Source organism: Sorex fumeus, unplaced genomic scaffold, assembly GCF_029834395.1.
Source record: "Sorex fumeus unplaced genomic scaffold, SorFum_2.1 ptg000063l, whole genome shotgun sequence".
NCBI classification, from domain to species: domain Eukaryota; kingdom Metazoa; phylum Chordata; class Mammalia; order Eulipotyphla; family Soricidae; genus Sorex; species Sorex fumeus.
In genome coordinates, this window is record NW_026606120.1 from 82,807,234 (window position 1) to 82,833,039 (window position 25,806).

At 41.9% G+C, this 25,806-nt stretch overlaps 1 protein-coding gene across 1 annotated transcript in view; it reads left to right on the plus strand.

The window, feature by feature from the left end:
* Positions 1-25,806, plus strand: part of CEP112 (centrosomal protein 112) — a 468,287-nt gene that overhangs the window by 77,313 nt on the left and 365,168 nt on the right. The window contains exons 9-11 of the mRNA XM_056127155.1: positions 13,919-14,005; positions 17,198-17,297; positions 21,988-22,106. Of these exons, the coding sequence (XP_055983130.1) occupies positions 13,919-14,005; positions 17,198-17,297; positions 21,988-22,106 (306 nt within the window). The remainder of the gene's footprint in view (positions 1-13,918; positions 14,006-17,197; positions 17,298-21,987; positions 22,107-25,806) is intronic.

Genomic DNA, 25,806 nt, shown 5'->3' on the forward strand with positions numbered 1-25,806 from the left:
TTGCTGAGCGACAAGAAAAACAGGAAACTCATCTTTTGTCATTCGAGGGTTTCCTCATCTAGACCCTCACATGATATTTCTGTCGTGGCTTGACCAGCCTTTCTTTACTCCAAGGTCTTCACTCACGCCTAATAGATCTTGAGATCTCAGAATTGAGACTCAGACATCAAGAGCTAAGGTTCAGACAGGTGAAAATGCTCCTTGAGTTCAGTGCCTCAGGAACCCCAGCTCTTTGCAAGCTACCAGTTTGGATACCCTAACAGAGCCTTTGTCTTACACAGGTGTGCATGTGTGTGTGTTTATGGAACATATTCCTGGACACATCATAAGACACTCCCTACCCATTTTCCGTAATTACCACACCATATTTGATAGGGTTCAGACAGTAGGCAACAAATCATAGAGGGAAATACACACACACACACACACACACACACACACACACACACATATGCCTCTCTGAGAGCCCGGCAAGCTACCGAGAGTATCCCGCCCACATGGCAGAGCCTGGCAAGCTACCTGTGGCATTTCCTATATGCCAAAACCATTAACAATAACGAGTCTCATTCCCCTGACCCTGAAAAAGCCCCCAATAAGGCAGTGTTGGGAAAGACGAATAAGGAGAGGCTGCTAAAATCTCAAGGCTGAGATAAATGGAGATGTTACTGGTGCCCGATCGAGCAAATCAATAAACAACAGGATGACAGTGACAGTGACAGTGATGTCTCAGTTTGCTTATCTATTGATCTGGTAATCAACATTTGGTGTGTTTTCTGTTTTAGTTGAAAGACTAAAGTAAAGCTACTATGATAATTAGTGTTTGCACAATGAGGTAATAAAGTTCACATAGCAACTGCTTATAGAACCAAGCAGATAATATTGACAGCAACAATTTTAACAACTCACTCTTATCACTGGACAAAGTGACCAGACAGAGCATCAAGGAAACAAAAGTCTTAAATGAGGAATTGGAAGAACTGAGATTATAAGACATATACAGGATCCTTCACCCCAGAAAATTTGAATATACATTTTTCTCCAGTTTACATGGAACATTCTCCAAGATAGGCTACAATCTAGGAAACAATGTGAGTATTTAAAATATCACAGAAATGTAATAGTTTCAAGTGCTTTTTCAGACCCACTGCTGTGTAGATAGAAAGCCAGGGAAAGCTCTAATGTTAGGAAACTAAACAGTGTCCTTTTAAATGAGCATTGGGTCAGAGGAGATACAAAAGGCTGCTTGAAATGAATGAGAATGAAGATATGAACTACCCGCACTTAAGGACACAGTGGTTTTAGGAGGGACATTTATATCAGTGCAGGCTTGCATCCAGAAACGGGTAAAAGCTCAACCAATTAACCTCACAGCTTGAGAAACTAGGAAAAGAACAATTCTAAGGCAAGTAGAAGTAAGAAAATAATAAAAAATTAGAGCAGAAATCTTTCATACAGAAGTCAGGAAAATGATTGAAAGTATAAATACATGAACTTTTTTGGGAAAGAATTAACAAGATGAATAAAACCTTATCTATACTCGGGAGGGGGAAAGAAGGGAGAAAATCCAAATGGGGTCCAAATGGTGGTAAAAGGGGAAAAAGTACAATCTTCTTAGAATTATAAAATTGAATTTCTGTATTCAGAAATTCAAAAGATAATAACTTTATGCCGCTAAGTTGGAAACCTGGAGGAAATGGATGCATTTTTAGGATCATACAACCTCCTGGGATGGAATTAGGAGGAAGTAGAAATCCTAAACAGATCAATTGTGGGTAAGGACATTGAAATAGTAATTAAAAATATTTCTGAATTCAAAACCCAGGGACCACTAGAGAATTCTACCAGGCTTTCAGAAAAGACTTCAAACTCTTCCAGAATATTGGAGAAATGGGAATTGCTCCTACAAGCTTTGGTGAAACTAACATTTCCCTAATACCAAAAGCACAGAGAGATATTACTATAATTGAAAATTTCAACCTGATATCGTTGGTAACATTGATGTAAGATCTGCAACAAAATCTTAGTGAGCCAAATTCAACGATATAGCGAAACGATATATAACATTATCAAGTGGAATTCATCTCAGGGGGTGGAAAGATGGTTCAATACAAGCAAACCAGTTAATGTAATATACTGTATCAACAAAATGAAAGCTAAAGATCTTATCAGTGATAAAATCTCTCAACAAAATAGGGTTAGAAAAAGTGAACCTCAAGATAGTAATGACTATTTACAACAAATGGACAGTTAATAATGGCACAAGTGAAAACCTTCCCTCTGCAGGTCATCCAGAGACAAGGCTAAGTTGTCCACTTTCTCCACTATTATTCAGTGTAGTTTTCTTGCTGAGAGAGAGGCATATGTTCTAGCATTGTTAAAATAAAAGTAGTAGAGGAGAAAGTTATAATTTACATTTTTATCATTTAAGCTATTAGCATCACAAAGTGTCTATATGCACAAGAATTACTTATGTGTATTTAAAGTCAGAAAAAAAATTCAGTATTCTGCTACTGAGAGTATCCCACCCGTATGGCAGAGCCTAGCAAGCTACCTGTGGAGTCTTCGATGTGCCAAAAACAGTAACAATAGTGGGTCTTATTCCCCTGACCCTGAAAGAGCCTACAGTATGGCAGCATTGGGAAAGACAAGTAAGAAGAGGCTGCTAAAATCTTAGGGCTGGGATGAATGGAGACATTACTAGTGCCCACTCGAGTAAATCGATGAACAACGGGATGACAGTGACAGTGAGTTTTCTTGCCACATAAATCAGACAAGTAAAAGAAATCAGAAAAATCAGAGGCATTCAAATTTGAATGGAAGAAGTTAAACTATCATTATTTTCAGATGTCATAATATTACACAAAGAAAATCCTGAAGACTCCACCAAAAACTTTTAGAAACAATAAACCATTACAGCAAAGCAGCAAGTCAGTGCACAAAAATATATTACATTTCTCTGTGTACTAGAAGATAAGGAAATAAAAAAGACAGCCCCATTTAAAATAGTATTCAAAAACATCAAGTACCTAGCAGTCAGCAAAGGAGGCCAAAAAAACCTTATATATCAAAAACTCTGACGTTTGAAAGATAAAAAGATGACAGGAAATGGAAAAATATTCTCTGTGGTTAATTTTTCCAACAGATTGGAAGAATTAACAAGAACCAAAATGAGTATCCTACCCAAAGAACTAGACAGATTTAGTTAAATCCTCATCAAAGTACCAGTAAGAAAATACCAAGTACATAGAACAAACACTATTAAAATTGTATGGAATCATAAAGTTTTCCAAATAGCCAAAGCAATTTTGGAGAAAAAAAGTTTGGAAGCATCACATTTCTTGACATAAAATCATACTTAAAAGTTATAGTAATCTTGGGTATCAACGGGAGGGTATGGAAAAATAGTACAGTGGGTAGGGCACTTGCCTTGCACACCCTTGACCTGGGTTTGATCCCTGGCATACCACATGATCTCCCAAAACACTCCAAGTGTAATTCATAAATGCAGAGCCAGAGGTTAACCCTGATCATCAATAGATGTAGTTCCAAAACAGCAACAAAAGCTATAGTAATAAAAAGCAGTATGCTCCTGGAGTATGGGTTGACTCTTAGAATGATGGAATGGAATTAATAACACCAAAAGAAGCTCTTAAACAAAGGGAAATTAATCTATGACAAAGGGCAGAATACATAAATGGAACAAGGAAATCTTGTTCGACTGATGGTGCTGAGAAAACTGGATAGCCACAGCAAAATAGGAGACTAGGACCATATCTCACACCATACACAAAAGTTAATTCAAACCTTTACATTAGACCAGAATTCATAAAATACATTGTGGAAAGCATAAGCAGAACTCTTCAGAATTTAGACATCAGAGCTGTCTTGGATGATTTGACTTCAAAACAAACAAACAAACAAAAAAATGAAACTGGATCCAACCAAACAGTTTTGCATGGCAAAAGAAATTCAAGCTAAGACGAAAAGACACCAACTGAATGGGAGAAGATATTTCCACACTGTGCATCAACTAACGGGCTAATACCCAAGGTATAGAAAGCACTCATAAAACTAAACAACACCAAAATGCCATTATTCACAATCCACCTCCACCGCCTTGTAAGCTCATCTTGACCTGGTCTTCTTGCAGAAACTCAGAATAAATCTCAAAAGAGATGGACTAACCACAAAAGTCTTCTTGGATACCCATGTGTGGGTGATGCACCCAGGGTACTCTTCCCAGCAGCCACTCCCTTCCAGACCCCACACCACCAGTGTGCCTCCAGCTGGACTTCACTAGCCATCCTGAGGCACAGAGAACTTAACCAGACTGAAACCTCAGGTACTTGGGTACCTGTGTCTTCTCAGAATCAGGACAGACTGCCTCTCCCCACTCACCTGTACTTCCGGAAGCCCCAGCAGTCATACCCATGTGCCACAACTACTGCCATGGAAAGTCAGCAGTAAAAATATTCAACCCAATGGACTGAATAATTAAAAATTTAGATTTTCTGGAGCACAGAGGTAGTATCTCCAAACTCTCCAACACTGACAATCCAATAGTAGCACAAAAGATTGGATGAGATGTAATGTAGAAGTCAGTCTCGATTTACAGAAACATTAACACAGAAGCTTAACTCATAACAGCATTTTAGTAATTCCTCAAACAGGGACTTCATGTCCACATGGTGAGAGGCAACAATTTTCACGGATTTTCTTCTAATGAAAATTTTTTTTTGCCTTTTTGGGTCACACCCGGCAACGCACAGGGGGTTCCTTCTGGCTCTGTGCTCAGGAATTAGCCCTGGCGGTGCTCAGGGGACCATATGGGATGCTGGGAATCAAACCCAGGTTGGCCGCGTGCAAGGCAAACGCCCTACCCGCTGTGCTAATGCTCCAACCCCTAATGAAATGTTTTTAATCATTCTGTTAGCCATTTGGGGATAACAAGCAATATAAGATAAATTACTGTGGGCCTGCCACGAAGGCAGGCTTTAGGGATGGTTGGGAAAATAGAGATAATGATGGAGGGAAGGTAACAGTGATGGTGGGATTGGTGTTGGAATATTGAATGCCTGTAACAGATCATCCCGAACAACTTTGTAAGCCACAGTGTTTAAATAAAGTGTGTGTGTGTGTGTGTGTGTGCGCGCACACATGCATGCGCGCACAGGAAACGATCAATGTTGGTAGGGATGTAGTTTCCAGAAGAGGAACCCTCCATCCCTGTTGGTGGGGTGCCATCTGACTCAGCCACTAAGGAAGCAGCTACCCCACTTCTTGGCTTTTATCACCAAGAATCTAGACAAAAACATGAACTTGAAAAGATGTATGTACACGTATGTTAATGACAGTACTTAGGGCAGTAGTCATGGAAACAGTCCTAATGTTCAATGATGGGAGAATGGATAAAGAAGTTGTGGTGTGCAGATCTTTATTTTTTTCATTTCATTTCATCATCCTGTTATTCGTCGATTGCCTCGAGCAGGCCCCAGTAACGTCTCTTTCATCCTAGCCCTGAGATTATATTCAAGGCTCTTTAGGAGAATGAGACCCATCATTGTTACTGGTATTTGGCATATTTGGTACGCCACGGGGAGTTTGCCAGACTCTGCCCTGTGGGCAGGCTACATTCGATAGCCTGCAAGTTTGTCCAAAGTAGGTTTTGATAAGATGTCGCACGGCCGCAAATGCGGCTGCGCGGTTCCAGGATCTGGATTTTATAGTCTCTGAGTCTTGGCCGCTGATGGGATTACACGGCGCCAGGGGGCCAGGTGGTGGGTGTGACCCCCGCCTACTGGAATTTGGAGGATCTGGGTGGAAGATGCTCGACCCCAATCCGAGTAGGCTTGGAGGTCTCGGCCCCGGAACCCGCGTGGCTTTGTCCCTCTGCCAGTACCTTCATGTATGCGGAGAGTGGTCTCAGCATGGTGGTGGCTGGTCCTGGAGGTCTTCGGCTGCCGGAGCCCTGGTCGGGGCGGGGAGGAAAGCTCAACCCGCTCCCCTCCAAGGGGCCCCAGGAAGGAACACCCAGGCGCGGGGGCAGAAGACTGCACTGTTCTCGTCCGGGATCTGGATTTTATAGTCTCTGAGTCTTGGCCGCTGATGGGATTACACGGCGCCAGGGGGCCAGGTGGTGGGTGTGACCCCCGCCTACTGGAATTTGGAGGATCTGGGTGGAAGATGCTCGACTCCAATCTGAGTAGGCTTGGAGGTCTCGGCCCCGGAACCCGTGTGGCTTTGTCCCAGATCTTTATATCTATATCCATATATGCAATCTAGATGGGTAGATAAATAGATAATACAGAGGTAAGGCACTGGCCTTGCACATGGTAGACTGGGATTTGTTCCTAGGCACCCCATATGGTCCTCTGAGCCAGCATCAGGAATGATGCCAGAGGATAGACTAGGGTGTGGCCAAACCCAGTTCCTACTCTCACATTTAAGATCAACAGAAAAAAGCAGAGGGAACAGACAATATCAAATGAGGTCAGACCTCTGGCCTGAGATCGCCAAGCAGTGGGGGGGGTGGGGGGTGAGAGTGGGCAGGAGAGGAGGGTCAGGAGTGCATAAGCGCAGTGAGGGAGAGTCTTGGGCAATTTGGTGGCGAGGAAGGTGCAGTGATGTTATACGTTAAAATTATGAACGTTAACAATATGGTAACCATGTTCTCAAAGCTTCAAAAATATTAAAAATTTAAAAGCAGTTTTTCCATAGTGATATATTTAATGTTGGTGTAGTCAGTCTTATTAGACCTTCTCACTTTTTATCTTCAGAAACTTTAAAATCTCAAAAGTATGCCGTGAATCAAAATCATCATAATGGAAATCGTGTATCTTCAAGCATGGTGAAAATTGTTTTATTTTTATTATATACTGTTTTCAGTCTGGAAAATAATTGTTTGATACCCCCCCGAATATCATAAATTATTTAAGCTTAAAACATCTGTGGTATTTTATCTCAAATGAAAATAAGATGTTCATTGAACATTCTAGAATAATGTTGCATAATGCAGTCACCAAAAGTTTGCTTGATATTTTAAACAGCTTGTTAGGATATGAATAAAAAGTTACTAATGAGTAAGTTTTTATCTAAGATAATCACTAATCTAAATCCTTTTGTGTTTCCGTTATAAAATTATTATATTATCATCATTATTGTTATTGTTGTTATTTGGGTTTGGGGTCATACCCGGTGGTGCTCAGAGCTTATTCCTGGGTCTGGGACCCCGGGGATCCCTGCTGATGGGTTTGGGGGACCCTGTGGGATGCTGGTGAATTGCCCTTCCTCACCCTCAGGTGCTTGCCTTCAGACCAGTGTCTTTCTTCACAGCGGCCATCAAGATTCCCCTCATTCCCCTTGTGGCTTGAGTTTATGGTTGTTTTGATTTTTCTGCGATTGAAAATATTTTTATGTGCTATTTTCCATTTGTCTTTCTTTCTGTAGTGGCTGTTTACCGAGGCTGTTCCTTAGTTTTTAGAGGGGCTTCCCCAGCAGTTACCAGGGAACCCAGGTTCACTCTGGGCGATAACTCAGCTCGGGGATACGGGCCTGGACTTGAAGGTTTGGTGTTCATGGCTGCCTGTCCATGTCCTCACCCTCTGCCTGTTCGTTGTCAATGTGACGCCTTTCTCTCTCTCTGCCACTTCACATGTGCCGTGCCTTGGACACTGTAATTCACTCTCACCCCGATGCCGTCCTTCATGCTATGGTTGCTGGAAGGTGTCCACACTCATGCCCACAGTTCAGTGCTGTGCTTCTTGGTGTACATAGTTGTCTGTTGAAGTGATGAGGTTATGATGGTCCAGTCCCTTGATCTTTCTGGTACTTCCTTTCCTATCCGAGCTGGCCCCTGGTGCCACTTCCTGTGGTCCTCAGCACACACCTTTGCTCATTCCTTGGAGCTTGGGGCTTCAGCTGACAGGTCCTGGCTGCCTGTCCTTCACCTGGAACTCTTACTTTCAGCACTTCTCGTCTCTCGTTTCTCTGTTGGCCTCCCTCGTTTCTGATGAGGAGCAAATCATGGATCTTCTTGTCCCTCTGCATGTTCTGCCTCTTCTTCGGGCTCCTTTCAAAATCTTTCTCCTCTTTGGTCTCCAGCGCTGACTAGAGCGAGTGTGACTGTGGCTGCTGTTTTCACTCTGCCCGTCTTGGCTCTCCCAGCTCGTGCTTTTGATTTTGTATCAAACTTGAGAAGTGGTTATGCATTATTGAGCTGTTTCCTCACACTTTCTCCCTCTTTCCTTGAAGTCTCTATAGCTGCATATTGGTTAGGCTCCGATTTGTGCCATCATTTCTTTCCAGTTTTGTTTATTTTTCAGTTCTGAGTCTTTACTTTTTCTCTCATATCTCTGGGTTAGATCATTTATGTGGGTTTGTTATCTGATTTTCACACCCTTTATGATGTACTTCCAAATCTGCTAGGTTTATCTCATGTTTTTTTTTCTTTTAGTTTTTATAATTTACTCAATTCTAGGATTTCCGTTGTTTACTTTTAATAATTCCCATTTCTCTGTTCTCTTCTCTCACTTAAAAATTTCATTGATTGGGTGCTGGAGTGATAGCACAATGGGGTAGGGCATTTGGCTTGCATGCGGTCGACCCTGGTTCGATTCCCAGCATCTCATACGGTCACCTGAACACCGCCAGAAGTAATTCCTGAGTGCAGATCCAGGAGTAACCACTATGCATCACCAGGTGTGACCCAAAAAGCAAAAAAAAAAAAAAATTTCATTGATTGGAGACATTGGTGGAAGGAAGGTCACACGGTGGTGGAGCTGGTGTTGAAACCATGAATGCCTGAAACAACTGTTTGATGAACAGCTTTGTAAATTATGGTGTTTAAATTATTTTTTCTATGGTTAAAAAAGGTAAAAGGAAAAAATAAAGATAAAAGCAAAAACGTCTTTGATTCTTTGAATATACTTTAGTTCTTTGTAGCTATTTATATGATCTATTTTAAATTCTTGTGTGTGCTTACTAGTTTCATCTCAGGCTTACTGACTTCTTTTACGTATTTATCCTTGACTCAGAACACTTTCTTCTTTCTCCCATTAATTTCTGTATAAAGAACACTGTAGATGCCAGGTTATTGAGACACCAGGATTGTTCTCTTCCTCCATGGAATAGTGCTTAATTGTTGTCTTGGGCTATTGAGTTGCTGTTTATTTTTTTCACAGTGGCATCTAATCTATAAACTGCCCCTTAGAGACTCTCAGAAAAGCTTTTTTGAGGCTTTGTCATGCAGGTTTAGAGATGCTGAAGGTGGCCCTCTGTGAGAGTTCAGCTTGGTCCAGCTGTTTACCAGTTCTTGGGGGATGTTCTGGCAGGGCAGAGAACTTTAAAGAGAACTCGATTGTTCTTTGAGTCAGAAGGGTTGCTTGGAAATGAAACAAAATATGAGTGTTATATTGCATTTCAATTTCAGTCTTTCATGTTGAACAAAATTATATTGTCTGTTTCTATTTTTGATGTCTGCAGATACACGTGTGTATAGATGCACATACACATGTGTGTATATGCATTTCTATCTCCATCTGTATTTTTTATTATCAATATATACTGCAATATGTACTGCTTGAATTAGGTTGTTTCTACATGCTCCATGTATCAGAAATGCAGAGTTACTCTGTGGTGTTAATGTGAGATTTTTTAGAGAAGATATTTATTGGAGCAATAGCACAGCGGTAGGGCGTTTGCCTTGCACGCAGCCAACATGGCCGACCCGAGTTCGATTCCTCAGCCCCTCTCAGAGAGCCCGGCAAGCTACCGAGAGTATCTCGCCCGCATGGCAGAGCCTGGCAAGCTACCTGTGATGTATTCGATATGCCAAACACAGTAACAACAAAGTCTCCAATGGAAACGTTACTGGGCCCGCTCGAGCAAATTGATGAACAACGGGAGGACAGTGACAGTGACAGTGACAGTTTTGTTTTGATTTTTTTAAGGATGGCAGTAGAGAAATTTTCTTTTTTAATTCTATTTGTAATACTTTTGCCACTGTCTTTATTAAATAAGTTATTAAACTTCCCATTCGACAATATTGGAACAAATGGACCTCCTTCTAATAATGTAGAATGGAGAGGGACATAGGATTACTGTCATTCTTGCTGACAATGCAGTAAGTTTAATTGTGAGGAAACTTGAAACAAACCCAAACTCAGACACTCGATTACTGTCTGTGCTTTTCAGAAATATAAAGGTTGAGAAACATGAAGAAAGACTGTTCTGGATTAGAGAGATGTTCCAGAAGTAGAGATATGACAATTAAAATAGTTCAAGACTCTGGTCTAGAAAAATAACTACAAGTGTGTTATTGTGATAACTGATAAAACAAGTGAGATTGTATGTTAGATGATATTATAGTGTTATTATATTTACAGATTTTTATAAGTATGTTTTGGTTAGATAAGATAAAAGGGAGTGTTTTGGGGGGAAGGGTAAGAGCCACACCCAGCAATACTCATAGTTTACTCCTGGCTCTGTGCTCAGGGGTCCCGCCTGCCCCTATATGCAGGGACTATGTGGGGTCTGTATGGTGCCAGAGATCAGGATGGAGTTGACCCGTCTAATGCAAGCACTGCAGTCTCTGTACTATCCTTTGAGCCCAGTATATTTGCTTTAAGAACATTTTCATTGTGTTTTTAGGAGTAGAGAAATACGTGTCTAACTTAAAAGTGGTGTAGAAAATTGTTCATTTGATGTATATGTATAGATAGATATATACACCTGTAAGTCTATACCTACATTGAAGCAAAACAAAAAAGCACTGAGGCAAAATGTGAGCAATTGATGAATCTGAGTGAGGAGTATATGGGTACTCCTTCATGATACTTCATGTTACTGAAACTTCTGATCTAATATACAAGCAAAAGTTTTACTGGAAAAGTAGAATTTCGATATATATTTTTGAATGCTAGAAAAGAGATTGGTTACATAAAATATTAAGGGGCATAGAAATCTTCCAGAAGGGCAATGGAGAAGATTATCTATGACTTCTACTCAGATCTCTTTGATAGCCATGTCCACCTGCCCACATACCAAATTCTGCAGGATGGATATATCATTCCCAATGTTCTCCCTTCCGAAATCCGACACACTATTTCATTGGTAAAGAAATGAACAGCACTGGCCCAGACAAGGTCAGATCTGAACATCTGAAGAACCTGCCATCAGCAATCATCAATATGCTGGCTCGGCTCTTCACACTCTACTTGTCTGAATGCAAGGTTCTGTCCCAGTGGAAAACCAGCAGGACTGTACTACTGTGCAAGAAGGGAGACATCCACAACATTGGCAATTATCACCCAATGTGCCTATTGTCTGTCATCTACAAGCTGTTCACTCGAGTCATCCTGAATAGGATTGGCAGAATAGGATTGAAGGACAACCATGCGAGCAAGCCAGTTTTCAAAAAGGATTCAGCACGATTGACCATATCCACACGATAACCAGGCTCATTGAGGTTTCTCAGGAGTTCAAGATGCTGCTCTGTCTAACGTTCATTGATTTAAAGAAGGCCTTTGATTCTGTTGAGACGGAAGCGGTCATTGAAGCCCTAGCCAATCAGGGCATTCAAACTCAATATATCAGGACCCTCCGTGAACTGTATTACGGATTCACTACCAGGACCTCACCATTCTACAAAGAAGTGATCATAGATGTCAAGAGAGGGGTTCGGTAGGGTGATACCATTTCACTGAAACTCTTCACTACCACCCTCAAGAATGTCATGCGACGATGGGAATGGAAAGGAATGGGAGTGAAGATAGACAGTCGTCAACTACACCATCTCTGCTTTGCTGATGACATCATTCTAATAACACCAAACATCAGCCAAGTGGTACAAATGCTGGCCAACTTTGACTGAGTGTGGAAAGGTAGGACTCCAGTTGAATCTCACAAAGACATAATGTTTTTGAGAAACAGTCTCGTTCCTGATTTTCCATTCACTCTGAATGGGACAAACATCTCCGAATGCAACAGTTATGTGTACCTAGGTTGAGAAGTCAACATGACGAATGACCTGGCACCTCAGTTGCGCAGGAGGAAGAGAGTGGCCGGGAACGCCTTCAAGAGCGTCGAAGAAATAGCTAAGAGGACGAAGAACCTCCGGCTCCAGGCACATCTCTTCGATTCCATTATTCTTCCTGCATTAACATATGCCTCAGAGACCTGGGCCCTATGAAACCAGGATGAGAACGCTATTCAGGTCTCCCAAAGAGGAATCAAAAGAGCTATGCTTGGAGTATCACGTTTCACTCAAATGAGAGAAAGAATCCGGAGTTCCGACCTGCGTGGACGGTCAAGAATCAGGAACGCTGTCTCGTTTGCCAAGGCATCGAAAATTAGATGGGCTTGACACGTAAGGAGATTTGGAGATGACCGCTGGACTAGAGCTATTACTGACTGGATTCCATGGGACGGCAAAAGACTGCGTGGCCACCCACCTACCAGATGGTCAGACTTCTTCATCAAGATCCTGAATCGGTTTGAGGCTCTTTGAACGAACAGATACCATTGGGCTACACTAGCACGTGACAGGGCCAAATGGAGATGTTACTAATTCCTGCTCGAACAAATCGCTGATTAACGGGAAGTCAAGTGATCAAGTCAAGTGAAGAAATCGTTTTGAAATCATGTAAACCTAATGCCACGGAGAATGCTGGAACCTGAGCTTCCTTGCTTCACAGTTCAGATGCCGTGTTCCTTGTCCACTATGTTTGTGAGCTTGCTCTTGTGTCTTCTGATGAATGGACCTATTTGCTATCATCTGATTGCTGTTCCTCTCGAACTGCATTTGTTCCTTGGAATAGCTAAATCACTGTCTCCGTTCAGATCTGTGGACAAAGCAAGTCTAAAGAATTACCCTGCATTAGATTGGAGAAGCACAGATCCCTTGTTTATTCATGATCTGGTCAACCAACAATGAGGGTCCAAGCCGATGGGAGTTCGTGGGTTGATTATTGAAGTAGCTTCATAAATAGTTGGGCTGTATCTGAGCTTATCACAGCATCTCCAGAAGCTGTTCCAGAAAAGTAGGGTAATGTTTCTCAAATCTTCCCATTTGGGTTCTACTGTTTTTTTTGAGTTTGAATAATTTTTAGTAGATTTCCTAAAGAGGATTTATCTTCGCAAGGATTCTCATTATGTAATCCTTCTCTGCTAAGATGAAGAAGTAGTATCTTGTTATTTAGAGGCAATGGGGTGGAAGTATTCAAAATTTATTTTCTTTTTCACATATGATTGCCTCCGTATCTTCCACACAAATCACTATCACTATCACTATCCTCCTGTTTTTTCATCGATTTGCTCGAGCAGGCCCAGTAACACTGTAAAACTTGTTACTGTGTTTGGCATATTGAATATATCACAGGTAGCTCGCCGGGCTCTCCGAGAGGGGCGGAGGAATCGAACTCGGGTCGGCCATGTTGACTGTGGGCAAGGCAAACGCCCTACCCGCTGTGCTATTGCTCCAGCCCATTCCACACAAAATGTTTAAAATTAAGAATTTGTTTTTTGCTAACTTGTGTTATGGATGGCAGGAGGGAAGCTGTCCTTTTAATACTAGCCTTATAGTCACTATTCAGTACTGTAACCAAGAAGACAGTTGCCCCCCTTGCTGTGCTATGGGAGGTGCTTTCTCTTAGGGTACGGTTTCTTCCCTGTCGACTGGGGACTCTCGGGCCCGTTCTGCTGTCAGGACCCAGTAGCCTTGGCTTCATCTTACTACCTTCAGCCTGCTCAGCTCTCTGCTAGGGGTGAGTGGTGCTCTCCTCAGGAAAATGCTTCTCAGGGTCTGTGACTGTTCTTGTGGCTGTCACTGATGCCATTAACACAGTCCCTGACAGGGATTCTTGTGTTTTTACGCCAGAGATACAAGTAAATTAATGATATCTTTCAAATATTTGTTTTGAAGTTGGACATGAAAACCAAGATAATGGAAGCTAAGTTTCATGAAGAGAAGCTCAAGTTGCAGCAGAAACATGACACTGATGTCCAAAAGGTAGGGTAAGGCCATTTCTTCTCTGACTAAGAATATTTGACATATTTTGGGTCTTGTGACTATACACCCATAGTCACTTATTTCTGTACTTACGAATGTCTGCTATACATGGAATTTGCTAATAAGTTAGTACTTTAGCCAAAAAAAAAAAAATCTTTAAATGTCACTTGCTAAATGTGTGTTCGTGTAAATTTTTAGAGTTAATGTTACCTTTTAGTTTGTCTTTATCTTTCATCCAAAGATTGGCTCCTTATCTGCATTCTGTTACCACTGTTCATAGAAATTAAAGATAGACATCGACTCTAAATATGAGAGTTTGCTTTGGCCTAAAATTCTTTCAGTTTTCTGATAATTAAAATTTACAAGGACCATGACACCCCCTCACCCTCCCACCCTCCTCGTCCCCTGACTCCTTTCAGCCTGGGAAGATGCACACATTGCAGGTGAGCCCCGAGGATCCAGGGTTCTTTCCCTCAGTCATTTATTCCGAGTCAGCCTTGCATTGTTTCCGTGCACATGGCAAAGAAAAACTAATTTGGGGGTCTGGAGCAATAGTACAGCAGGAAGGGCATTTGCCTTGCACACGGCTGACCCAGGTTCGACTCCTTGCATCGTATATGGTCCCCCGAGCACCACTCCCAGGAGTAATTCCTGAGTGCAGAGGCAGGAATAACCCCTGAGCATCCCCAAGTGTGACCCAAAAAGCCAAAAAAAAATTTTTTTTTATTGTTGCACAGGGAACCTGAGACTCTCCAATGATTCTCATAAATCATTGGAGTTTATTTCCAATACACAAAGGTGGACCCAAATGGAGCGCAGTCTGTCTGTGCTGGTGGGGAACTCAGCCTGGGGTTCCACTGCCTAAGCTCCCAGGCCAGAGATGGAGTCTGGCGTGGAGATTTGGTGGCTCTTGTTAGGCAGGTGTGGCTTTACTTTCCCTTCTCTCAGGCCCAGAGCCGCCAGGAGGAGGAAACCTGGGTGGGAACAGCTGCAGGAGGAGAAACACATCTGTTCCTTTGCTGCCTTCCCTCTGCCCATTCAGACTGTAAAGGCAAATGCTATGCTCTGCTTTCCCTAGTGTTTGGCTTTCCTTTCGGATGGGTTCCATGAAAACATTTTTCTGTCATTTATTTGTTAGGGATCCAGGAATAGAATTTCAGTGTTGTACATAATGTCTGTGTAAAATGGAAATCAGTTTATGTAGAAGGTTAATTAAAGTCAATATTAAAAAGGTGGTAACAGAGTTTCAGATAGGCTGTTAGGCTCGTCTTTTGCAAAGAGCTGTGCTAAGAAAAATATTTAGTAATAAAATCCTTTCCAGGAATTTTTAAAAAACAAATTCTTTATGAAAACAGGAAGCCGTGCACTACTTTGAAATGCCAGGTAAAATAGAAATAAAACCTGGATTGGAAGTTCTGTTGGTCAGTGCGTTGCTTGCAGGGATTCGCGAAGTGTCAGGAGTCAGGAAGGAATAGAATTTAAAGTGTCTTAAATATTTGTTTGCATTCTTACCCCTTTCTGCTTCAAAATGGACATCAGACTCAGTCTGCTTCCTTATTTACCAGTGATTTTTTGAGATGGGGCTAAAACAATACAAGGTAAATGAAATGCGCATAATAAAAGCACTAAGCAGTGATTGATTAGAATTGGATGGTTGGACTTTGATTGTAGAGGATAAATAATAAGTAAAGTGGGTATTTGAGCCAGAGTGATGGTATAGCCGGGAGAGAGCTTGCCTTGTAAGTGGCCAACCAGGGTTCGATCCCTGCATCCCTTTTGGTGACTGGGTCCCACCAGGAATAATGCCTGAACAGTAGAGCCAGGAGTAAACCTTGAACACTGCTAGTTGTGGCCCAACATTTTAAAAAAAGAAAAGGAAAGTGGGTATTTTTCCTCCTGCCTTAATTTGATTTCTTTTCTCTGCATGGTTGGGACTTTTTTTTCTCTGCGTGCCACCCGTTCTACATTTCGAGTATTTTCTTTCTTTCTTTCTTTCTTTCTTTCTTTCTTTCTTTCTTTCTTTCTTCCTTTTTTTTGAGGTCACACCTGGCGATGCGCAGGGGTTATTCCTGGCTCGTGCATTCAGGAATTACCCCTGGCGGTGCTCGGGGGACCATATGCGATGCTGGGAATTGAACCTGGGTCAGCCTCGTGCAAGGCAAATGCCCTACCCGCTGTGCTATCACTCCAGCCCCTTTGTTTTCTAGTGTTTTGGAGTTAGTAGTATATAATCATGAATAATTCTTTTAAGTATTGAAAATTTTAAGTCATGTGAAATGTTTATGCAGTTTCTAGTTTTTAAGATTTATCTTTAGTTATTAAGTTTTTTTTATTTTGGCTCTTATTATTGTTTTGTCTTTTTGGCCACATCTAGTGGTGCTTGGGCTATTCCTGACTGCACTCAGGAGTCACTCAGCCTGTGCTGAGGATGGAACTAGGGTCTGCCCTCCTGCAAGGCAAGAGTTTAACCCTCTGACTATCTCTCTGCTCCAGTTTTGGACACTTGAACTTACTCTCCTGATTCCTAGTGGCAGTGCCAGACGTGAAGGAGAGATGAGTTGCTGCACCTCATCTTCCCCTAGAGCTGGGAAGCTTGTTATTGTGCAAAGCCTGCATAACTGGGTACGGGTGAGTGGCTTCTGGGACTTACACACCAGGAAGATGCAACCCAACGCAGGGAAGGTTGGAACTGGACTGTCTCAGCACATCTGATTGTTTGTCTCAGCCTCTCCATGCAGTTGAGTTGCGGACTTATCAGAGTCACCTAATTCACTACTCACAGCCTCCTTATATAGAGGTGTATAGAGATTAAAATAGATGTTTTCCAGTAATTAGTTACTCTAATATATTAAATATTTTCTCAGTGTCCTAAAATATGTTTTTATTTATCTTTTGGAAGCCACTTATAGGGTAAGATATTCTTGCAAAAAAGCTCATTCTAAAAGTATGTATTCTTGGAGGCCAGAAAGATAGTACAGAGGGTAGGACACTTGCCTTGCATGTGGCCGACCTAGGTTCGATCCCTGACTTTCTGTATGGTCCTCTGAACCCATCAGGAATAATTCCTCAGTGAAGAACGAAGAATATCTCATGAGAACCATGGGTGTGACCCCAGAACCATAAAACAAACAAAAAAGTATGTATTCTCAAGGTAAAAAATAGTTTACTTAACCGTTTCTAATTCATTTGCAGATTTTAGAAAGAAAGAATAATGAAATAGAAGAAACAAAAATTTCATACAGAAAGAAACAGAATGAAATGGAGGAGACTATTAGAAAACTTGAAGTGAAAGGTGATGTATTGTTGCATGAAAATTGTAATAACATATCCTTTCATTCATAAATTTGTAATAACATAACCTTCAATTCGTAAATATTGTAATAACATACCCTTTCATTCACAAATATTATAATAACATATCCTTTTCATCATAAATATTATGATAACATATCTTTTTCATTTTGGTGGGTGTACAGAGAGAATTTAATTTGTGACACTTGGTGTGTGAGGGAATGCTTATATTTGGTTCTTTTTGTCAACAGGTATAGAATTTGTGGGTTTCCATGTGACTGGAGGGAAAAGTGTGTGTGTGTGATGGGGAGTGGAGGCTAGTGGCAGCTTGTTGGTTTGATTAAAGAGTTGGAAGAGTTGGTGGCTGTTACTCCCTTTGTATTTGAAAAATGTTTTAAATTAATTCACCATAAATTACAAAGTTATTCATGATTGGGTTTCAGGAATACAGTGTTCACTATTTTTATCAATACATTTGATTGAGAAATAAATACATTTATTTCTCTTGGGCCTTCAGCTTTTTTTAATATATATACTTTTTAGGTCACACCTAGTGGCACTCAGGGCTACCTCCTGGCTGCTACTCTTAGGGAATACTCCTGGTGGACTTGGGGCACCATCTGGATGCCGGGGATCTAACCTGGGTCCGCTGCACGCAAGGCAAATGCCCTGCCCTCTGTACTGTCACTCTAGCCCCTCTTTCAGTAATACAGTGTTTTAACACCAGTCCCTCTGCCAGTGTCCACGGCCCTTCCCCAGTGCCCCCAAGACCCCCCCCACCAGTTTCCCTCTTGCCCCTATGGGAGGCACAATTTTTTAATACATTAACTTTGACACTGTGGTTTACAGTCCTGTCACTAACTCTGTTAGTGCATAACACTTTACTGCCTTCCAGCCCCCTCCCTTCCTCTGGGTGGAACACTTCTCTCCTCCATGGTTGTAGTAATCCCTTCCCTGTCCAGTTCCTCCCCTGCGCCCCGCACCCCCACACCCCGCTCTCAAGTGTCATCCTTCCTAAGGAAGACCAGCTCTCTTGTTTTTTGTTTTGTTGCAGCAAATTGCATCATTTTATCTTTTCTTATGGCTGAGTAATATTCCATTGTGTACACGTGCCATATATATATATATACACATATATATTATATATATATTTTTTTAATCCAGTCATCTATTCTTGGATACTTGGATTATTCCCAGATTTTTGCTATTGGATAGTGCTGCAAGGAACATAGAGGTGCAAATGTTTATTTTCTCCATTGTCCCTTTGGGCCCTTGGGGTAGATACCATGAAATGGAGTTGCTGGGACAAGTGGAAGCTCAGTTCCTAGTTTTTTGAGGAATTTCCATCATTTTCCAGAAAGACTGGACCAGTCAACATTTTCACCAGCAGTGAATGAGAGTTCCTTTCTCCCCACATCCAGGCCAGGACTGGTTGTTCTTGTTCTTTTTTGATGAGTGCCAGTCTCTGTGTGAGATGATATCTCACTGTTGTTTAGATTTGCATTTTCCTGATTATTAGCAATGTAGAGCACTTCTTCATATACCTTTTGGCCATTTGTTTATCTTCTTTGTGGAACTTTCTGTTCATCTTCTCCCCATTATTGACAGGGTTGGAATTTTTTGAATGTAGTTCTATCAGTGCTTTATGTGGTTTGGATATTAATCCTTTATTAGATGAGTGATGGGCAAATTCATTCTTATACTCTGTGGGGTATCTTTGTATCTTGATCACTACTTCCTTTGCAGTGCAGAACCATCTTAATTTAATAGAGTCCTGTTTGTTTCTCTTTGTTTCTGTTTGCTTGGTGAATGGAGTTGACTCCTTTGATGCTGTAGCCTCAATGTCATGGATGTTACTCCCTTTTAAAATGCTCTTTCTCCTTGTTGGAACAGAGCTTCCACAGACCAATCATAGAACTTACTGACTTTCACAAAGTAATTTTGATCAAACAAAATATATTACATTAAGTATCTACTTTATGCCTTTTCATATGTGCCTGTCTTGTTATGTACTTACAAACATGTACAGAGTAATCCCCGTTACATATTCATTGGGAAGAAAAAGAGAGTATGTTATTAAGTGTTAAAATTGACCACAGTTATAGGTGAAAACATTGAAATGCAACATTCATTCATTAGAGAGAGTTAAAAGTAACTTTTTGGGTAAAGGAACTAGAAAAGTGTATTAATACTTAGTTAGCTGAAGAGAAAAGCTCCAAGTATCGGCAAAGGATGCTGGTACTGATAAGTTGTGGGAAGGATGCTCAACTGCAGTGGATTGAAAGCATTTAAGGGGCGTGACTTGTTCTGAGTTAAGAAGGAACTTGGATTTCAGATTTAGAAGCTTTAGCTTCATTCTGCAGATGCTAGGCATCCAGAGAAAAAGTACTGACTGTGAGTTTTAGGGCCTTAGTTTTAGAAAGAGAGGTCTGGTCAGGATGGGGCTGTGAGACCACTCTCATTAGATTATTGAAGACAGAGGCAGAATGTAGAGCAAGAGGGAAGGGGGGGAAGAGAAAGAGGGAGGGTGAAAAGGAGAGGGAGGTAGAGAGAGAGAGAGAGAGAGAGAGAGAGAGAGAGAGAGAGGAGGGGGAGGAGGCAGGTGAAAGAGGAACGAAAAGGCTGAAGGTTTGCCTGCTCTATGACAGTAAGAAGTCCTTGGGCCTTTGCTATTCATCATAATAAGGTGAGGTTGGAATAAATCATACAAGCAGTCATGGTATATCTCTACACTTAGTTAATTTTGTGCGTGAGAAAGACCCTGAATATCTGAATGCACTAGTGTAGTGAGAGTAGTAGAGTGGAATGGAACTGAAGAAGGAATTTGGAATGACTTGGCGGATGCGAAGGCAGAATGATAAGGAGGAGGGAAGGGGAGAAATTTTTTATTTAGGGAATTTGCAATGAAATTTCCTGGCTCCATCCCAGACAACAGAGACAGAGTATATCTGAGAGGAAGACAATATCTTTGAGAACTTAGTATGCTTGGGGCGGGGGTGGGGGGCAGAGAGACAGTACAAGGGCGCAGGCTCTTGCCTTTGCCAGCGACTCTTCTTGGTTTGGTCCTGGGTACCACATTTATTTTCCTGAGCCCTGCCAAGAGTGATCCCTGAGCATCGCCATGTGTGGACCCTGCCCCAAATTAGGATGCTTATTACATCACATGTTAACTAATGAAATGGATACTTACGGTTTGTTTTCAGCCCTAAAAATTGAAGTAAGTCATGAGAAATTTGTTCAGGTTCATTCTTAAATATTAGTGGCTACAAAAATATTTAAAATTTAGTTCTACTTTTTCAGTTTCTACTCTGATTCAAACCAATTTAATCTACTGTTTCAAAAGTAATATGTTTTAAGAGTTTTGAATTACAAGAAAATTTTATGCTTTATTTTGAAATTGTGGGGTCAAATGACCTAGATGCTAAAGGACAATAGCAAATTAACCTGGATTTTTTTCTTCCTTTTTTTTTTTTTGTTGTTGTTGTTGGAGTGGAAGAAATTGCTGTGTCAGGGTGAAAGTTTTGCTCTGCTTTCATGTGAGAGCACTTTCAGTGAGCCATTGAGACAGAGCAAATTGGTTTGCTTTGTCAAGCCAGCGTGCAGCTGAGTTTATTCTGGTCTCTCGATAGCATGAATATAGCGAAACACATTTTTTTTTTTCACTAAATCAATGACAGCTTTCATCCTTTTTAAAAAGAGAGCCTTCTAAGCAGTTTCTAAGGGCAATCTCCTCTCTTCTAGAATTTAAAGCCTCCTTATTTCTGAAGGTGAGCCTGGACAAGGAGGCTGACTCACGTGCAATATGGCCATACTTGAGCAGTGGGAGGTGGGAAGACCCCGCTCCCACTGCAAAGTGCTCCACAGCTCTGTTCACTGCCCAGTGCTCCACAGCTCTGCGCTCTGCTCACTGCACAGTGCTCCTAGCACTGGCCGAGGCGGCAACATTCCACTCTATAGGGAAAATGTGAAAAGTCCTTTCTCTTTAGACACAGGCCCAGCAACCTTTGAGGCACATCCTGTGGGGCCTGGTTTAGTGGTGAAGCAGCTGAGTTTTCTGGGGAATGAAACAGGAGTTTCTTAGACCCCACAACAGGAAGGTCCCCGGAGGTGAAGGATTCCTTGGGGGGAGGGTGTTGGGAGTTGGAGCTGGGAGCAGGGGCTGGTTTCTGGTGCTGGTGACTCAGGAACACCATTGGTGCCTTCACTGGGCAGTGTGGTGGTGCTGGAGGGCTGGCTGGGCAGTGCTGGGGTCCAGGTGGTGCTGGATAGACCCCAGGGCTGCATGTGCGAACTGGAGGCAGATATTTTAATTCCAGCAGTGCTGTGTTCCGGCCATGCAAGGCCTGTGACCTTCCACCAAGCCAGCTGCCCACTTTTGATGCTGGTAAGAATTTCAGTTGGGGGTAGCTGTCCCCAGTTTGCACTGTCCAGAGGCCTCCTGACCGCAAGGGGGATGCCCGCAGAGAGAAGGAGACACTCGGAATGTCACTCGGAATGGAGTGACAATGGACAGGGTTGGGGACCTGGAGGCTGGGGTGGAGAAAGAGGGAAGATTGTTTGCGGAGTCAGGCTTGAGATGTGGTGAAAAGGCGGAATTATCTGTTGGCTGCTGCTCTGTGTTCGCAATCTTCAACCTTAATCTGATGTGGTCACCAGAATTGGCTCAACTCTATTTTCTTCTGTGTTGACAGTTCAGACCCTTATCCGTGACTGTCAAGTCATCAGAGAGACTAAGGAAAACCAGATTGCGGAGCTTAAGAAGATGTGCGAGCAGAGCGCGGAGTCTCTGATTAACGAGTGGGAGAAGAAGGTGAGCTCAGAGGGGCGGGGGTCAGCAGGGCAGGGCCTGGCCTGGGGGAGTGTGCCTCAGGCAGCCACTCCCTCAGAGTGTGCAAGGGGCTGGGCACAAAGAAAGGAAGGGTCACTTAGGAGTCTGGAACTGTCAGGAACAGCGATTGGGCTTGTTACTTCTTCCTCTTCCCCCTCCTTATTCTCCTCCTCCTTCCCATACCCCCTCCAACTGGCGGTGCTCAGGGGTTCCTCCTGACTCTGCACTCAGGACTCCCTTTCTGGTGGTGCTCGGGGACCATCTGGGATGCTGGGGATCCAACCCATCCGGCCGCATGCACGGCAAATGTCCTCACCACTGTATTCTGTCTCCAGCCTGCTCTCATTTTACTTTTCCTTGAAAGGTACTGGGTTTCTAGAATTCTTTTCTTTTCTTTTTTTTTTTTTTTGAGTAATACCTGGTGATGCTCAGGGGTTACTCCTGGCTCTGCACTCAGGAATTACCCCTGGCGGTGCTCATGGGACCCTATGGGATGCTGGGAATCGAACCCAGGTTGGCCGAGTGCAAGGCAAACGCCCTATCCACTGTGCTATTGCTCCAGCCCCTAGACTTATTTTCATTTAGAAAACTTACTTGCACGTGGCCAATATGGCTGATCCGAGTTCGATTCCTCCGCCCCTCTCGGAGAGCTCGGCAAGCTACTGAGAGTATTTTGCCCGCACGGCAAAGCTTGGCAAACTACCCGTGACATATTCATTATGCCGAACATAGTAACAACAAGTTTCACGAAGGAGACGTTACTGGGCCCGCTGGAGCAAATCGATGAACAATGGGAGGACCATGACCGTGACTGACTTTGCTCTCAATAGATTGGAAGTAAAATTAGAGCTATAGTGGTAGGGTGATTTTTGGAAATTAAACTTTTAAACATTTGAATTCAGGAAATTGCATCATTTCTTTCCTGAAAATTCTTTACTGTACTTCTATAGATGTTTTAGTGCGTTTGTAGGTCCTCATTTATGTGGTGTGTTCATGTTCTTCAGGAGTAAAGGCCTGTGTGTATAGGGCCCTATAGAAGGCAGTTCTCAGGCACCATTTTCTCGGTTTGATTTATAAATGCCATATTTGTGTCCTCTTTTTGCTAAAAAGAGTTTCTTTGCTTAAAGTGAGGAAGAAAACATTTTTTTCCCTTTATTTTATTTTATTTTTTTTAAAGTTGTAGATTTACAATTTTTTTTTCTTTGGTTTCAATCATACAATGATCAGATACCCATCCCTCCACCAGTGCCCATCTTCCACCACCATGGATAATATCCCTCCCACCCCCATCCCCCCATCCCCCCTGTCTCTGTGGCAGGGCAATCCCCTGTGTTCTCTCTCTCCTTTTGGGTGTTGTGGTCTGCAAAAGAGGCATTGAGTGGCAAACATGTTCAGTCCATAGTCTACTTTCGACATGCATCTCCCCTCCTGGGAGGATCCTCCAAACATCCTTTATTTGGTGCTCCCTTCTCTATCTGAACTGCCCTTTCCTCTAGGATACCCGGCTGGCCTCTAAGTTATGGAGTAATCCTCCTGGTGCTGATCTCAGCTATTCTTGGGTATTAATCTCATACTTTGTTACTTTATATCCCCCAGATGAATGCAATCTTTCTATGTCTATCCCTCTCTTTCTGACTCATTTCGCTTAGCATGATACTTTCCATATTGTACCACTTGTATGTAAATTTCATGACTTCATCTTTTCTAAGAGCTACATAGTACTCCATTGTGTAGATGTACCAAAGTTTCTTTAACCAGTCATCTGTTCTTGGGCATTCAGGTTCCTTCCAGTTTCTGGCTATTGTAAAGAGTGCTGCAATGAACAAACAAGTGCAGATGTCACTTCGACTATACATTTTTGCCTCTCTGGGATATATTCCCAGGAGTGGTATTGCTGGGTCAAATGGGAGCTCAATTTCTAATTTTTTGAGAATCGTCCATACTGTTTTCCAGAAGGACTGAACCAGTGGACATTCCCACCAACAGTGAAGGAGTGTCCCTTTCTCGCCACATCCACGCCAGCATCGGTTGCTTTTGTTCTTTTGAATGTGGGCCAGTCTCTGAGGTGTGAGATGGTATCTCATTGTGGTTTTGATCTGCATCTCCCTGATGATTAATGATGTAGAGCATTTTCTCATGTGCTTTTTTGCCATTCGGATTTCTTCTTTGAGAAAGTTTCTGTTCATTTCATTGCCCCATTTTTGGATGGGGTTGGATGTTTTCTTCTTGTGGAGTTTAACCAGTATTTTGTATATCCTGGATATCAACCCCTTGTCAGATGTGTATTCGGTGAATATCCTTTCCCATTCTGTAGACTGTCTTTGTACTTGGTCACTGTTTCTTTGGAGGTGCAGAAGCTTCTTAGTTTAAGATAGTCCCATTTATCTATCTCTGTTTTCACTTGCTCGGCCAGTGGCGTGGCATCTTTGAAGATACCATTAGCTTCAATGTCATGGAGGGTTTTGCCAACTTTATCTTCAATGTACCTTATGGTTTCGGGTCTGATGTTGAGGTCTTTAATCCATTTTGATCTTACTTTTGTACATGGTGTTAGGCAGAGTTCTGAGCCTATTTTTTTGCATGTAGCCGTCCAGTGATGCCAACACAATTTATTAAAGAGGCTTTCCTTACTCCACTTCACATTACTTGCACCTTTATCAAAGATTAGATGAGCATATGATTGAGGAGAGATGTCAGTGTATTCAACCCTGTTCCATTGGTCTGCAGTTCTGCCTTTGTTCCAGTACCATGCTGTTTTAATTATTACTGCTTTGTAGTACAGTTTGAAGTTCGGGAGGTTGATTCCTCCCATTTTCTTTTTCCCAAGAATTGCTTTAGCTATTCGTGGGGGCTTATTGTTCCATATAAATTTCAAGAGTGTTTGCTCCATTTCTTTGAAGAATGTCATGGGTATCCTTATAGGGATTGCATTGAATTTATACAATGCTTTTGGTAGTATTGCCATTTTGACAATGTTAAGTCTCCCGACCCATGAGCAGGGGATATCTTTCCATTTCCTCATGCCCTCTTTTATTTCCTGAAGTAGCGTTTTGTAGTTTTCTTTGTACAGGTCCTTTACTTCCTTAGTTAAGCTGATTCCTAGGTACTTGATTTTCTGGGGCACAATTGTGAATGGGATTGTTTTTTTCATGTTGCTTTCTTCTCTCTCACTGTTTGCATATAGGAAAGCCATGGACTTTTGGGTATTGATTTTATAACCTGCAACTTTACTATACGAGTCTATTGTTTCTAGGAGTTTTTTGGTGGAAGTTATTGGGTTCTCTAAGTAGAGTATCATATCATCTGCGAATAGTGAGAGCTTGATTTAGAGGAAGAAAACATTTTTTAAACATTATCCTTGTACAGAATCTCCTATAAATAAGATATAAATACATGTAATGAGATTCCTAATCAGTTGTGATCTGATTCATCTATCTAAATATATATGTATATTTACATATATTAATATATTTAAATTTCAGAACAACATTGGCTCTCTTTGTAATACCAGCACTGAGGTATTGCATTATCTGATTCATTTATTCTTCTTATATCAGTGGATGATTCCTTTAATTATTGCTCAGCAGTTAAAATTTTCATTTTAGGAGAGCAAGAAAATGTTTCTTTTTTTTTAACAATTGTTTCATAATCATGATCTTTAGATGATACTTTTCCTTTGAAG